The sequence below is a fragment of the Sceloporus occidentalis genome, unplaced genomic scaffold (assembly GCF_023333645.1).
Source record: "Sceloporus occidentalis isolate IW3139 unplaced genomic scaffold, rSceOcc1.0.p SCAF_4, whole genome shotgun sequence".
NCBI classification, from domain to species: Eukaryota; Metazoa; Chordata; class Lepidosauria; order Squamata; family Phrynosomatidae; genus Sceloporus; species Sceloporus occidentalis.
This window is the reverse complement of record NW_028316984.1, coordinates 115,026,053-115,041,573: the sequence shown is the minus strand read 5'-3', so window position 1 is coordinate 115,041,573 and position 15,521 is coordinate 115,026,053. Positions and strand designations below refer to the sequence as shown.

Sequence of the window (15,521 nt, the reverse complement as noted above, 5' to 3'; positions counted from 1 at the left end):
TTTTGCCCCTTTCATGATCCAGCATCAGTTAAGTCTTTAATATTATCAGTGAAAGTAAACAAAACAAATGTCTGCATAGTTTATTTCATAATCTGAAAGCACGTGGATAATAGGGCTTCATAGGAGCATCAGAAGAGCCTGCTTCAAGTAAGAGAAAGGATTAATGTTATCCAACATCCTGTTTGCAACACTAGCTCGTCAGATGCTTTGGGGAAAAATATAACAGATACCTTGAGAAATTTCCTTCGTTCTCTCCACCATCACCACCCCCAGCTTACAGAATCTCCCAGCCAGCTGTCCCATGGAATCTGGGAGTTATCATCCTAGAAAATATGTTTGCCAAACTCTCCATATAAGCAAGTCATTCATAACTCATTTTTGTTGTTGTGTGCTGTCAGGTCATTTCCAACTTATGGCAACCCTATCATAGAGTTTCCTGGGGCTAAGAGTGTGTGACTCACCCAAGGTCACCCAGTGGGTTTCTATGCCGAAACAGGGAATTGAACCCCAGTCTCCAGAGTTGTAGTCCAAAACAAACAGATCTCTCTCTCTTATTATCTGACTCCCTTCTCCTTCTCTCTCTTATTCACACACAGAGAGACACACCGAGTAGATTGCCTCTGAACTAGGAGAACCCTGATTTTTTAAATTGTCTGAAAAACCTTCTCATAAAGAAAAAGAACCTTCTGAGGCCAGATGGAACTGAAATGGTCTGTATCTGTCTGATGCCATTACAGCATATTAAAAATAACTTAATATAGGAAGCTGAATTAGGCTGAAGTTTGGTGAATTTGGAACAGAAGATGCAAATGGCCATTTTGTTTAAAAACTTGTTACTGTTTACAGAATAGGCAGCACTACATACACACTTTAAAAGGGCAAACTTCTTTTTTTGGAAACCTTCCCAATTGTTACTTTTGAAACATACCCTTCCTATATATTCATAATGAGAAGAGTTTTTCATCTTGGCAAAGGCAGCTGTCCTTTAGGACCCAAAGAAATGGATCAGCTGTATTGTTTAATGGGAAGCTGACACAGTGTTGCAACAACACTGTGAGGAATCCGCTTTTGGAGTATCTCTTGACAGGAAACTGCTGCTACTTTTCTAGGTCTTCAGGAGATAATTTAAGGAAGGGATGAAAAAAGTTTGGCTCTCCAAATATTATTGGACTGCAGCTACTAGTAGCTGTAGCCAGGATAGACAGTGGTGAGAAATGCTGGGAACTGCAGTCTAATACATCTGAAGGGCCATACTTTGCCTAACCCTTTCCTGGGGGAATATTTTGGGATCACATGGCATCTTTAATGGTGGCTTCATTACTCCCATGTTAGGACCATTTCTTACTCCTGTAGCATTGCCATTCTGCTGTCAAGTGGTTCCACACAGAGATAATATGCAGCTATTTTATCCAGAATCGGCTATTCCAAACTTTTTCAGTCCCAATGAACTCAGCAAGTGCCCCAGATTGTTCATTAAATTCTTTTAACCTTTTTATTGCTTCCTGTTAAGTGCTGGTAGAAGACTGATTATCCTTTTACTTGTTCCTTTAATTGTTATCTCATAATTGCCCCTTGATATGTGTCCCTATGAGGAAAGAAGGAGGCGTTACTTGCTGGTTTCCTCTCATTTTTTAAAAAAAATGTGTTACTTTGGCACAGCCATAAATGAGTGAAAAATCCATAAAGCACACTCCATTTAAGACTTAGTCATCAGTAATGGTGTTGTGACATTCAACAAGCAACAATAAAAGGGCAAAATGCACAAGCTGGAAGATCTTAAATAAAGGCACAATAGACCACAGTGGAAAATTTCAGAAGCGACTAGCTAGTTCACACTGGAGAAACTGGCACCGCATTTACCTTGCAGAAACTATTTTTGTGCAGATAGAAATATAAGTAGGTTATCAACAACAACAACCCCACACACACACACACATATATATAATAGACCACAGCAGGTTCGCCTCAGGGTTGTCATAAGTTAGAAATAACTTGAAGGCACACAGTGAAAATTCTATTAAAGTATTTTAAATGTTCATTACAAGACAAAGTATGCCAGCAGAAATGGAGGATAACTTATATACAACTGTACCAATGTCCTGGTTTATTTTGTTATATTTTGTACCAAATTTTATAACACTGGCCATCTTAAATAAATAGTCCTAGAAAAATAGTGTGTGTGTGTGTGTGTGTGTGTGTGCCTTCAAGCTGTCAGTTGACTTATAGCTATCCCATGAATTTCACAGGTTTTCTTAGGCAAAGAATACTCAGAGGTGGTTTTGCCCATTCCTTCCTCTGAAATATAACCTACAGCAGCTGGTATTTGCTGACAGTCTCCCATGCAAGTACTAACTAGAGCTGGCCCTGCTTAGCTTCTAAGAGCAGCTGGAATCTGGTGCCTTTGGGGTATTTAGCCTGGCCCGGGAAAATCTCTTTTTTTTATCATTTTCAAGTTTCAACTCTTCCTATGTAATGGGAATGATAGTGACCCTGAGGCCGACTCATATACTTATATAGGACTAAGAGGAAAGAGCGTGATCGACTATTTTATTCTTTCTCAAGCAGCACGCTTATGGTATATTAATTTTAAAGTTTTGGTTAGGCCTGAGAGTGACCATATGCCAATTCAATTACGTTTGATGCCACCGTTTATTCCCATCTCTCCTAGAAATAAAATGCCGGGATCCTCTGAAAATATGATCCCCCTAGGGGACAAAAGGCTTAGGTGGAATGGGAAAATTAACGAAAATGTGAATAGCTTCCTAATGTCTCCAGGGATGCTTATGTTAAGAGACCTCCTTATGTCGAACCAAGACCCCTTGGAAACCTTGGACAAAATAGTCCAAGGTGTTTATCACACTATACTCTTATAGTGCTACTATTCCACTTTGACTGCTCTAGCTGCCTCCTGTTGCATTCTGGTATTGGCAGTTTTAAGGAGGGGTATTTAGAATTCTCAGGCAGAGAAGGTCTCTGCCTGAGAATTCTAAATACCCCTCCTTAAAACTGCAAATCCCAGAATGCAACAGGAGGCAGCTAGAGCAGTTAAAGTGGAATAGTAGCACTATAAGAGTATAGTGTGATAAACACCCAAGAAATCCGGCCTTTTTTGGTAAACACTAATCCCACATGCTCTACCAACAAGTATAATCATGGTTGGTTTGACAGCCAATGTGCCTTTCAGAAGTGCATCTTAGCAAGATCTATAAAGAAGCTAAGAGAGGAAGATTCCTCAGAGAATTATATGTGTTATCTTCATCATCGAAGGGAGTATAAAAACTTACTTAGGGGAAAAAATAATTCACATGACAGTCTTGGTTGGACTTATGTCAGGCCCTCGTGGAGAAGAACCCCCCAAGATTTTGGTCCCTAGTAAATAAAGGGACTAGAAATCCTCAAGGATTACCATTAATCAGATCACCTCCTCTCAATGGCAAGACCATTTTTCTGGCCTCTTTTCCCATCCTTGCCATGATATAACACAGAGTCCTTCCACCAGATTGGATACATCTCTATTTTCCTGTTGTCCCGCTTGGGATCCAGTAACCATTAATGAAGTTAATTCTTTGATTAAATCTCTCCCTAATAATAAAGCACCAGGAGAAGACATGCTTCCCAGTGAACTATTCAGATCAAATCTAGACTGGTGGGCTCCACCTCTTGCTTCATTATTTACTTATATAAATCAGTATGGCAAAATTCCTCAGAGGTGGGATGTGAGTATTGTAATTCCTACTCATAAAAAGGGCTTTATGGCCAATCCTAAAAACTTTAGACCTATCAGCCTATTGAATATCATCTCTAAACTCTATGCAAGATACCTGTTAGGCAAATTAGAGGTCTGGGCTATGGAAAATGTGGATTTACTTCCAAATTATGCCATCCATAGAGTCAAGCAACTGATTAAAGAGAAAATTTATCTTGCTTCTAAATGGGCTGATCTTCTTTCAGTCTCGAACTCTTCTTTTTCTTTTTGGTACCCATTGTACAAGACTTCGTTTGGGCTAGAGCATTACTTTATTAATCTTACTCTGGCCCCTGCTAGAAAAGCATTTACAGCCCTATTTGACGGGCAGATATAATAACACTCCTGTCCATCTAAGACTATGTATCTGCAAAACCAGGGAAGTGGAGAATATCGAACATTACCTTTCACACTGCCCTCTGTGTATATCTCCTAGACAAAGGTTTCTTGAATGTATTTTAAATCCCTTTTCGATAGATCTTGCTTTCAGCAGATTTGTGTCCTTTTGGCCGGCAACAATGTTTTTGTTACTTCTATGGCAGCAAAATTTGGTTTAGCTGCTAGCAAGATTAGAATCAGTTTTCTTGATCGGAATGACGGCTAGAACCATTCTAGTTTTATGTTTTTATTATTTTATAATTTATGATCTATTATTGTTTTTTGTTGTTGATGATGATGGGTCTCTTACTAATTTTACCATGTTGTTTTATTTGCGGTTTTTATGCCTTGGTTTTTTTAATACTGTTTTTGTATTTACTGTTTGGATCTATTTTATATTGTGACGGCTTTTAGCTTTTAATAATAAACTTCTATTCTATAAAAAAATAAATGCAAATATAAGAGGGAGTTAGCTGTAGAGAAAGTTATGTTATTACAACAGAGTTAAACAAATTATAAGGAGTAGACTACCTTAGTGCATACAGGACAGATTGCATGGCAAACATGGCTCTCTTCTCGTAGTGTTCCACTGCCTCTAGCATCTCCTGTGTGAGGCGGCTCCCTTGGTCTACCTATTGCCAGGGCCAGTCTTAACAGTAATCAGCATGGTGGAATAAACCCGACACATGAGAAAACGAAATCTGTGCAGGAGAATGGGCAAATTTCATTTAACTCTGAACTGGGTAAAGCTATGTAATTTGTACTTAGGTAATTTTTTAAATATGATTTTTACAGAACGTCGATACTGGGGTTCTGATCTTCAGCTTCCAACGATGGCATTTGAAGAGGTGTTGCATAGTGATGAAAGTGCATACAAATGGTTGGTTACCCTTAAAAAAGTGGGAATTGTGCTGTTAACAGGTGCTGCTAATAGACAGGGAGAGGTGCTGAAACTTGGGCAACGGATTGGATTCCTCCGTCTGACTTTTTATGGGTGAGTTAAAGATTTATGTATTTGTGACTTTCAGTTCTATAATCTAGTGGACATTTCAGGAAACAGCACCATTAGTTTATTTCTGCAGGGAAGTTATATTACTGTAATTTACGTTAGAGATACTAAAGCAACCCAAGAAGATTCAAGTTGCAAAAAATATTTCAGGCCAATTTATGGGTACCTTCAAATATAACTTGAGATGGGTCAGCTTTTTATTCTGTTGTTTATTTACCTTTCCACCAACTCCAGTACAATAGCAAAGGTGTTGAAAAAATAATTCAGGAAAAAGCTCCAGTAGTGCTAATGCACATTAATTATGTTTAATATGTTTTAATGTATTTAAATTATTTTTATGTTTTAAACTGTTTGTTTTGATTTTACTTGTATGCTATCCTGAGATATATATATGGCAGGGTAGAAGTAAATAAATAATTAGTAAATAAATGTGCTTTATTGGTCAAGGAGGCCAGGGTTCCCTCTTCTAGTTCAATTAGTAGATGTTTTTGCCAGTGCAAAGAGATAACTGATATAATACTGGTGCTTGTTGAAGAATTAGCTTCATTGAAACCAGTATTATATCTGGACCCTCACTGGTTGAGACCACTTGGAAAATGAGTGCACTGAATTATGACTGGAGGGTTATTCTTCTCTGGTACAGGATGAGTGTCCTCTATCTGAAATCCTTGGGACTAAAGGCATTTTGGATTTTGGTATTTTTCAAATTTTGGAATATTTACATATACAAAATGAGATACCTTAGGGATGGGACCCACTTCTAAACATGAAATTCATTTGTGTTTCATATACAATTAGCCCTTTGTATTCACGGGGGATCCATTCTGGAAACCTCCCCATGCTTGTTTTGAATGGCAGCTTGTCACGACTATTCTGGTGCAGCTGCATGTACACATTGCCATTGGGGTGAATGGGGTGGGGCCATCTATGGATGCTCAAATCTGAGGCTGGCAAGAAGCAACTGCACACCTTATGGAAACATAACCTGATGGTAATTTTATGCACAATATTTTTTTAACAATTTTGTTCATAAAACAAAGTTTGTATACATTGAACCATCAGAAAGTGAAGGTGTCACTATCCCAGCCACCCATGTGCATAATTTTGAATTCTCGAATATTTTGGATTCCAGAATTCCAGAGAAGGGAAATGCAAACTGTAAAACGAACAATATCGGTATTGTGTTGTTCCTGAATGCAAAACATTGATGACATGTCACGGGAGGTGTTTAAATGTTGGTTATGGATGCATGGTATGATATTGCATGAAGTGAAGATTAGAGACATCTTAGATATTCTACACAGAGATTTACTAAAAGGTGTTTACCAGGACACATTAAGGAGACAAATGGCTGCCTCAGCATTTAAATTGGAAAATATGGTGTTAGCAGTTCATTTCTCCAGTTCATTTCCCCAGTTCAAGAGAGTGCTTGGGATGCAACACTGAAGATTTACCACATGGGATTTGCCATTTTATGAAGGACAGCTGAATCGAGATCTTGTGAAGATGCCAATACTTGTTTATCCAAGTGTTTTTGTTATTTCAAACAGCTATACTTTCCAGGATTTCATGACTAGGATCAGTCCGATAGGACTGAAACCAGTTTAAATTAATGAAACAATGCCTTCAAGGAACACATTAACCATTGCCTGTCATCGTTTTTGCTAAAGAGAAACTGCAGATTGTCAGACTGAGAGGAAGGCTCTTCCACACAAGAAAGTGATGAAGATAAAAGTATTATCATTTTATAATTAAAGCTGGTTCATCCCTAATAATACTAATAACAGCTTTGCAACTGTAGCCTATTCAGTTGTCATATTTTCCCCCTCTTGACCCAGTCAGTGGTTCTCTGTGAATTTTCAAATAGCTTTTCCTGCTGTTCCTTACTTTGCCTCCCTTGTACTGTCTGAGAAGCACTTGGCTTGAAACCCAAGGCAGCCTGGCCTAATCCCTTGGATGTCTGTCTCCTGCTTGCATGGGGTCTTGCATAAATCCCAAAGCTACCTTGTCTTTTTGTTGCAACACAAATGTACATCCACCATCAAAATATACATTAAAATTCTGTTGATTGATCCTCTCCTGTGACTTGAAAAGGAGACAGGCATGAAATACATTCCACAGTTAAACATTACTATGTGTAATGATGCCACATCTGTCCCTTATTGATTTTACTTTAGTCTCAAAAGGAAAAAGAATTCAAGACATCCCGGGGCTTTCAATCAACAAAGGCTCTTATTTTATTTTATTTTATTGTTCCTGATTTTTCCTCATAGAAGAAGAGCCCCAGTTAAATAAATGTCTGCTTTGAGCACCTCTTCAGAAGTTAACAATGAGAGAAACAAATGAGTATCTCTCTTCCTTTGTCTAAAACTATTTAAATAAATAGAAGGGGGGTACAAAATATTCCAGCCCTTGGCTTGAAGATTTACATTCCTTCCAGATTAGAACACAGAAGTAACAGTGATTATTTACTTCCCGCTGATAATGTTTTTGTGCAAGGCCTCCTGGAAATTATATTTGTGTATGCAGTGTTGGATAAGCACAACACAATAAGAGTGGGAGGAGTATGTCCAGCTAAGTGGTTAACTGAAAGGTTAATAATGAATAAAGGAGATCCTGTGCTCTGATTAATCACTAATGAAGAGTGAAAGAGTAACAATTTCAGTCAAGTAATAAGTAAATAATTGAAATAAAACAATAGTCTTCATTTTATTAAACTGAAATTGACAATAATAATAATAATAATGGGATGCTCCCATTTCCAGCCTATACAAAAATTATCTCAAAAACAGAAAATTCATCCTTTTTAGGACAACAATGAATGCATACTCTCTTATTGCATTTCCTGTTATTGCTAATTTTTAAAGTTGCATTGTTAGATGCATTAGCAAATGTCTAGAAAGGGGATTTTAGACTTGCAACTGGACAAAGCAACTGTATATATTTAATTTTTTTAGAAAGGCAAGGGGATTACTGAATTACATTTGCAAATACTCATGTTAATCTGATTCAGAACAATGTGTGGAACTGTAATAAAAAGTTATAGTTACTTGAGGTTGCAGATAATGATAAGATCTCTTAACTTAGCTTCTAGATACATGATGGACTCAGTACATTGCACAGATAATAAAACTGGTTCTTGGAGATCACTGTACCCCACCGTTCCAAAGACTCAAGTCCAAAAGAAATTGTGAAATACTGAGTTTGCATTCTAGCAGAGACAGGGACAGCTTTTCATAAATTGGGTGTGCTGTTTATCATTTTTCCAAATTCTACAGCATGCAAATTAGAAACAGGATGGAGTAGATAAAGTAGGGATTCCTTGGGATAAAATATTCAATACAGCTGATGAACACAAAATGTGTCCTTGGAAAAGTAAGGTACCATTTCCTAGGGACACTGGTCTTGCTATGGGAAGTCTGTTGTATACAAATGCATGCCTTTCAGCTGTATATAATGAAAGGTAGCAAACATAAGTTGATGCAGTCTGCCCACTTGTACTAGAAGGATCAGGAGCACATTTCAAAAGTTCCCTTACTTTACAATCTGCCCTTATAGAGCAATCATCCATTAGGTATGATTATGATATACAGAATATGGAGAAACAAAGCTGCTCCAAATTGGCAAAGGGTTCAGGAAAGACTGCATTCTGTCACCTTATTTGTTCAGCGTGTATGCTGAGAATATAAGAAGAGCAGGTTTAAACTCAGAAGGAGTGAAGATGGAAGGAACATCAACAACCTAAGATATGTGGACAACACTGAAAGTGCAAAGGCAGGCTTAATGCTGAACATAAAGAAAACAAAAATAACAATCACAGAGGAATACACAACTTCAACCTAGACAGTGAAGAAATCTACATCCTTTGATTTCCAATATCTTGGATAAAACATTGATCGGAATGGACAGTCAAGAAATCAGAAGACTAGAAATAGAATGGCAGCTATGAAAGAACTAGCCAAGATCCTAAAGTCTAAAGATATACAACTGAACTCTAAAGTTAGAATAGACCAGGCCATTGTATTCCCCATCACAATGTACAGATGCGAGAGCTGGACAGTAAAGAAAGTGGATAAGAGGAAAATCCACTCTTTTGAGATGTGGTGCTGGAGGAGAGTGCGAGGAAACCATGGACAGCCAAAAAGACAAACAAGTGGGTTCTTGAGCAGATAAAGCCAGAAGTCTCTCTGGAAGCCAAGATGAGCAAATTGAGACTAATGTACTTTGGCCACATCATGAGAAGGCATGACTCATTAGAACAGACAATGATGATAGGGAAGGGGAAGGGCAGTAGAAAGAGAGGAAGACTACACACAAGATGAATAGACTCAATTGGGGAGATCGTGAGCATAAGTCTACAAGATTTAAGCAGAGCAGTAGAGTATAGGGGTACTTGGAGATGTCTCATCCACAGGGTTGCCATATGTTGGGGATGACTCAAGGGCAGTTAACAACAACAAACATGGCTATCAGTTATCAACCTAATAAATATTTTGGTTCATTCATAATTCGGGTTTAGCTGAAACAGAAGGTGTTATGGTTCTGGCCAATGCACATTCCTTAATTCCAGTTCACATGACATTTAAATTTAGAACTCATCATGTAAAACAATAATTTGAACAACACCCCTGTCCTTCCCATGTCCCTACTTTTGCATGTTCTTGGGTTTGTCATCTCCTCTGCTGTCATATGTGTTCCTACTGTTCAGTTGGCTGGGCCCTTTTGACTTCAGTTCTGATTTTCCTAATTTTATGTCATATTGTCGTTTTCTGATTTCCTACCCTAGGTTTGGATTCACAGAATAATGTTTATTTTAAATTTATTCCTACTTCATTGTACATTCTTCTCTCTGTGTATCTCTCACTCTTTCTGACTGTATTGTACATGTAGACCACATACATCATGCTTTTTTGTGGTATTTCACATACATGTTGTTTGTCCATCCCTTTACTGCTATAACTTGTTCGTCCACTCAGGTCTTGTCACAAAGAGGGAGCAGGTTAGAGGGCAATCCCTGTCTAAATTTTCCAAGCCCGGCGATTGAAAACAGCAGAGATTAGAAACCTGTGCAAATCCAAAATACTGGTTTTCTTTTGGGTTGTCATTCTGATTCTGGGCTAGCAAATGAGTCTATGACATGAGATGTTTTGTCTTTTCATTGAACCCTTTTTCCGAGCCTCATTTTTCCTCCCAAGTTCTTTTCTGTTAGTTCAATTTCTATTTGTTTTTGTTACAGTTTTATTGTTGTTGTTCAGGTGTGGTTTGTCACACATACATATGCTGAGTGTTTATACACATCTACAAATTGTTCAGGTAGCCTGCTCTTGCTTTCTCCTTATGTGAGCAGACATAGAAGCAAATGGCTGCCTGAAGATTTTCATTTGAAAAGATGAACAGAACTGAAGTATATTGGTTGCAGAGGCACACAGAAAGGGCCCATACCACTGAGTTCTTTTTGGTTTAGGACCTGCCATGTCACAGTTCCCTGGTTTGTTTATACTAGTTCCATTGCTTTTATGTATTTATTTTATTTCATTTATATCCTGCCTGTCTGCCAAAAAAAGGGCACTCAAGGCAGCTCAGAGTAATAACGATGAAATAAAAATTGGATTGAGACATAATTAAAAACACATAAATAAAAAAGAAGCACTGAGCCAGTTAAAATACTTTTAGCAGCTACCCAATTTAAATGCCAAAGACTTGTCTGGGTTTTTTTTTTTAAAGGTCTTTGCCTTCTAACAGAAAGAGGGCCTGCCTAGTGGCTCTCAGCAGTAATCTCCAGAGGCTTGAAGCAGACACTGATAAAGTCCTTCCTCACATCCTCACTAAACATGGTGGGGGAGCTGAGAGAATATGGCTTAGTCTCATGTCAGAGATATTTTTGTATCATAACCAACCTTTGGAATATCATCTGGAAATAAATCAGGAGCCAGTTATAGTGTCATTAACAAATAAGTCCACAAAACGACCCAGTGAGAGTTTCATTCATAAAGGAGGGGGGGAGGTCAGTTTATTTATTGAGAGTATGTATTATTCCAATATATTGTAGTCATGTAAGCCACCTTGATTGCTGCAGCAGAAAGGCAGGGTATAAGAATAATGTTTATTTATTCATTCATTCATTCATTCATTCATTTGGCTGATAAGGAGAATGGCATGGCTGGCAAGGCAAGGCAAGTCAGGTCCTTTCCCTCTAAGAACCCCTCAGGTGAGGGTCGAATGCCAACCATGTTACTACACAGTATGTGGTAGTAGCATTTTGGGCACTCGAAGTGGAACCTAACATGGCTTTGCATGGGCTAACCCAGAAAAATGCTTGCATCTCTTTTTAATTGTATATCTGGGTCCTAGGAAATTTCTTCTAGAAGAACAAGCTGACATTGAAGCCACATGGTATATCATCTTCCCTTGAAACCAAGGCCCTGAGTTTACTTAGCAAGGACTGAAGAATGGTTGTTTACCTTTAAAGAGCCTGTACATGACCAACTGATGCCTAGCCTATAGTGAAAACTTCTGTCAATCTTGTTGATGGAATTTTCCCAGTACATGCACTTTGCTGTAGTGACTTTGAAACCTTGACACTTCAATATAGTTTATGTATGAGCTCAGGGCTTCCATTCTGTTCAAAATATGGTTCGTCAGGGTGGGAGACAGAAATGCATTTTTTACCCAATAAAGTTGTCTCCTTGTTTCGTCTGAATAGCCTTCTAATCCTGGTGAGGCTAAAAGAAGCAGTTCCACATTACAACCTTAGCCATGATGATTGTCTGAAAGGTCCAGCAGCTGAATTGCCAACAGAGTACTGGGGAAGAATCTGGGAAGATTCAACAAGTGGGCCAGTAAATCCATACCTGTCAACAACCCACTAACCATAGTAGCAGAGTTCTTGAATCTCATGGCATAGCCCTTCTTTGGCAATTAAAAGACAACAAAAACTGATGTGCACACAGATGAATTATTTTTTCTAAATATATTCTTAACTAGGAGGAAGCTCACTTTCCACTGCTCCACAGACTAGAACATGAACCAATGGATTCAAAGATGTGAAATAGCTGACATTTGACCCATTGACCAATCTGGAGGAGCCCTTTGACACATGAACATGCTGCATAGAAGGTCCTAAGGTCCTCCTGGATGAAGTCAAGTATGGGGCAAAAGGGAAGGTTCCCTGAAAATCACCCTGAAGAACCCTCTTTGAGCAAAGGCGTGTCCAGGATCCAACTTAATAAAATCATTTCCCATACCAGTGCCTGAACCATATATTATGCTTTCATTGAGTTCCATTAACAGTGATTTTATTCAAACTGGAGCATGTGTTTTTCAGCCTTGGCTTCTGCTCCCTTTTTTGTCACTTGTAGCGTATTTTGACTGCATTGCAATGTATTGTACTCTGTATGCCCTTGTATTTCAACCATTTTACAGTACATAATTTGTTTCTATTGTCAACATGGCACTCTTCTTTATGTTAGCTCATTCATCTTGAAAAATACGAAAGGAAGTAGGGACATAAGTTAGGCGCTGGTTTTTAATAGGAAAGGTAAGAGTGAAATTTGTTTTCATGAAAGAACCTTTGATGTCTAAACTACATGAAAATTGCAGTTTAACTGAAATAGTAAAAACAGGGGACCCCAATTGAATCTGTTGAATCACAAGTGCTCACAAGTGTAGTCTTCTTCAACCTGATGCCCTCCTGAGGTCCTAGTCTGCAGTCTTCAAAATCTCCAGGACAGCTAGTACATCAAGCACTCACTCCAGGGATTCAGAAAAGAGCCTTTCTTAATCTTTCTTGTAGATGCCAGGGAATAAACCTGGGGTGTTTGGAATATAAAGCATATGGTCTATTGCTGAGCTTTGGCCCCGTCCTCTTTATTTATTAAATAATATTTGAAACTATGTATTTTACCAAAGTTGTTTTCATTACAAGTCATTATTTTTGTTTCACTAGTTCTAAAACAGAGCGTAGAACAGTGGGAGGCCTGTGACTCAGATGGGTATTAATTTTATGAACAGTCAGTGGTTGTAATACTCTTGTATCTGGAGTTTTATAGGCAGCCTGTTTTAATTTTTCTATTTCTCTGTTTTATTTCTTGCTAATTATGAAGACCTACTTGGCAAGTACAGGACAAAGTAGATGCTAACAATGTGGCATATACTACTGAGAAGCTAAGTTTTCATACTGATTACCCTGTTCTTCAATTTCCACCTGGGGTAAGACAAAGCAAACTGGAAGGAAAGAAAAAAATGCGGGGTGGGGGGGAGATGGGAGTAACATTCTTATAGTTTTTTTAAAAAAAAATTATGTGCAATACAAATGTCTGGTGATTGAAAGCATGTATCTATTCTTATCCTGCAAGCTGAGGAGAGAATCTAATACTTTTTAAAATTAATCTTGTTTAATCTTTTTAACAATTCAGTCTTAAGTGGAACTCTCAAGAGCAGTCTCTTACATACATACTTATCAGGTCCCACAGCTACATAGCAAATGCATGTGATCGAAGATTTAGCAGAAAAGCGTCATACATAAAATGTGGGTAGAAATTACACGGATTTCACATTGTTCTTCATGTAAACCACCCTTCAACATGCTAAGGTCCATATGTTTTGGAATACAACCTCCATCCATTCTAGTAAACTTGGTCAAAGATGATAAGGGTTATACAATGGACCCTTCCCTTCTGCAGGGGATGTGTTCTGAACCCACACACCCCGCGTAAGGGGAAAAAATGTGTATGCTCTAACCCCATTAAAAACAATGGGGCTTGTGCATGTGGTGTGGTACAGTGTGTGCAGCACAGGCGTACACGCCATTGGTTCCTCCCATCCATATCATCAGCGTAAGCTGAAAGCCATGTATAGCACACCTGTGTATGGTGCGGGCACAATGTAGTGAAAAACATATGGTGAGCATGAGATTGGAGAAGTCTGATGTGGACCCTCCAGGTTAGTTATGCATACATCAAACTGAACTCTGCACATATCTATGGGTATGCAGCAAGTACAGGAAAGCCCTCAAACTCGCTCAGAAAGACTTCCTTATAGGAAGCCATTTCTTGAGAAGCGCGAACATGAAAATGTATTTCAGTATAATGCTTTAATAAGCTACTGAACTTCTGACACTGGTGACAGTATTTCTGCCATTCTGCCTGCATTTGCAAAGGCAGGAGATTAATGTGGTTAGTCCAGATGCTGTAGGAAACTTTTGCTCAAGGCTCTCATGATCTGTAGCGATCATATTATTAATGAACTGAGCAGACCAGCATCATGTGCTGCTAAATGGGTGCCAGCAAATCTTTCAGACTAATGTGCTACCTTGAAAATTCATTTTGATTCTATACAAGTGGATATGGCATGGGAATGGAGGGGTATTCCTCAAATTGGAAACAAATGCAACTTAGCTCACCATCACATTTGTGCCAAGACTCACACTCTGCCATATGTTATTCACAATCTTTTCAATACCAAAATGCTTGTAGGAAATAAAAATAGTTTAAAAAAACATTTTGGAAGCAATCTGCTCTCTACATGTTCCCATTACATGTTTGTCTTTAACTGTACCTAGTTTATTATAGCTTTTGCAGTTTTACCAAGACATTTCACAAAGAATAGCAAAAAGTGACATCCAAAAATACAAAGATACTGGCTAGTATCATCTTACCCAGTTGTTTTGGAGGTTTATGGCCAGTGTCACAAGGTGCATCATTCTGTATACCATTACACTCTGATTCCATTCTCACAATAATTGTTGCTGTGTGCCTTTATATTATTTCTGATTTACAGCAACCCTAAATTATCATGGAGTCTTCTTGCCTTCCTCTGAGGATGTGACTTGCCAAAGGTTACCCATAGGATTTCCATGGCAGAGCACAGATTGAAACCCTGGTCGCCAGAGTTGTAGTCCAGTGCTCAAACGATGCATTAATTTTGTTCTCCATCAGTGCATCTGAAATAGTGTGTTGAAAGCCACCAAACCTCATGCTAAAACAAATCACTTAGGCCCTGTACAGACTGGCCAGCCTGTGGGTGGGGTGGGGGCTGAGCATCTGCATACTCCAAGTCCTACTGCTGCCGGCAAGGCACCATTGTGGCATGCACCAGTCTACACGGTGTGTGCCACGATGACACACCTCTGGCGCAGCACCAAAGGGGCGTCATCATGCTGTGTGGCGGTGGCTATGGCGCCCCTTCGAGGGCACAAAAAGGAACTGGTTTTTCCGACTCCTTGGCTACCTAGTCCTTTGAGAAGAGGAGTGATCAGCATCTTTCAGTCTAGGCATAGCAAGTGGCCATTAATGCTATTAAATATCAAAGTATACAAAATAGAGGCCCCTCACACTGAAACATGCATGTACATACATATACAGCCTCCTCCTTCATAAGCAGACACACACA

The 15,521-nt window shown here is 38.8% G+C and overlaps 1 protein-coding gene across 2 annotated transcripts in view; it reads left to right on the top strand.

The window, feature by feature from the left end:
- Positions 1-15,521, top strand: part of BBOX1 (gamma-butyrobetaine hydroxylase 1) — a 54,006-nt gene that overhangs the window by 31,551 nt on the left and 6,934 nt on the right. Inside the window, exons 4-5 of one of the 2 annotated variants that reach the window (XM_089521332.1) lie at positions 5,045-5,117; positions 13,235-13,340. In XM_089521332.1, coding sequence (XP_089377458.1) covers positions 5,045-5,117; positions 13,235-13,340 — 179 coding nt within the window. Of the gene's footprint in view, positions 1-4,918; positions 5,118-13,234; positions 13,341-15,521 lie in introns of both variants that reach the window. The other variant, XM_089521331.1, reaches the window with a different exon arrangement.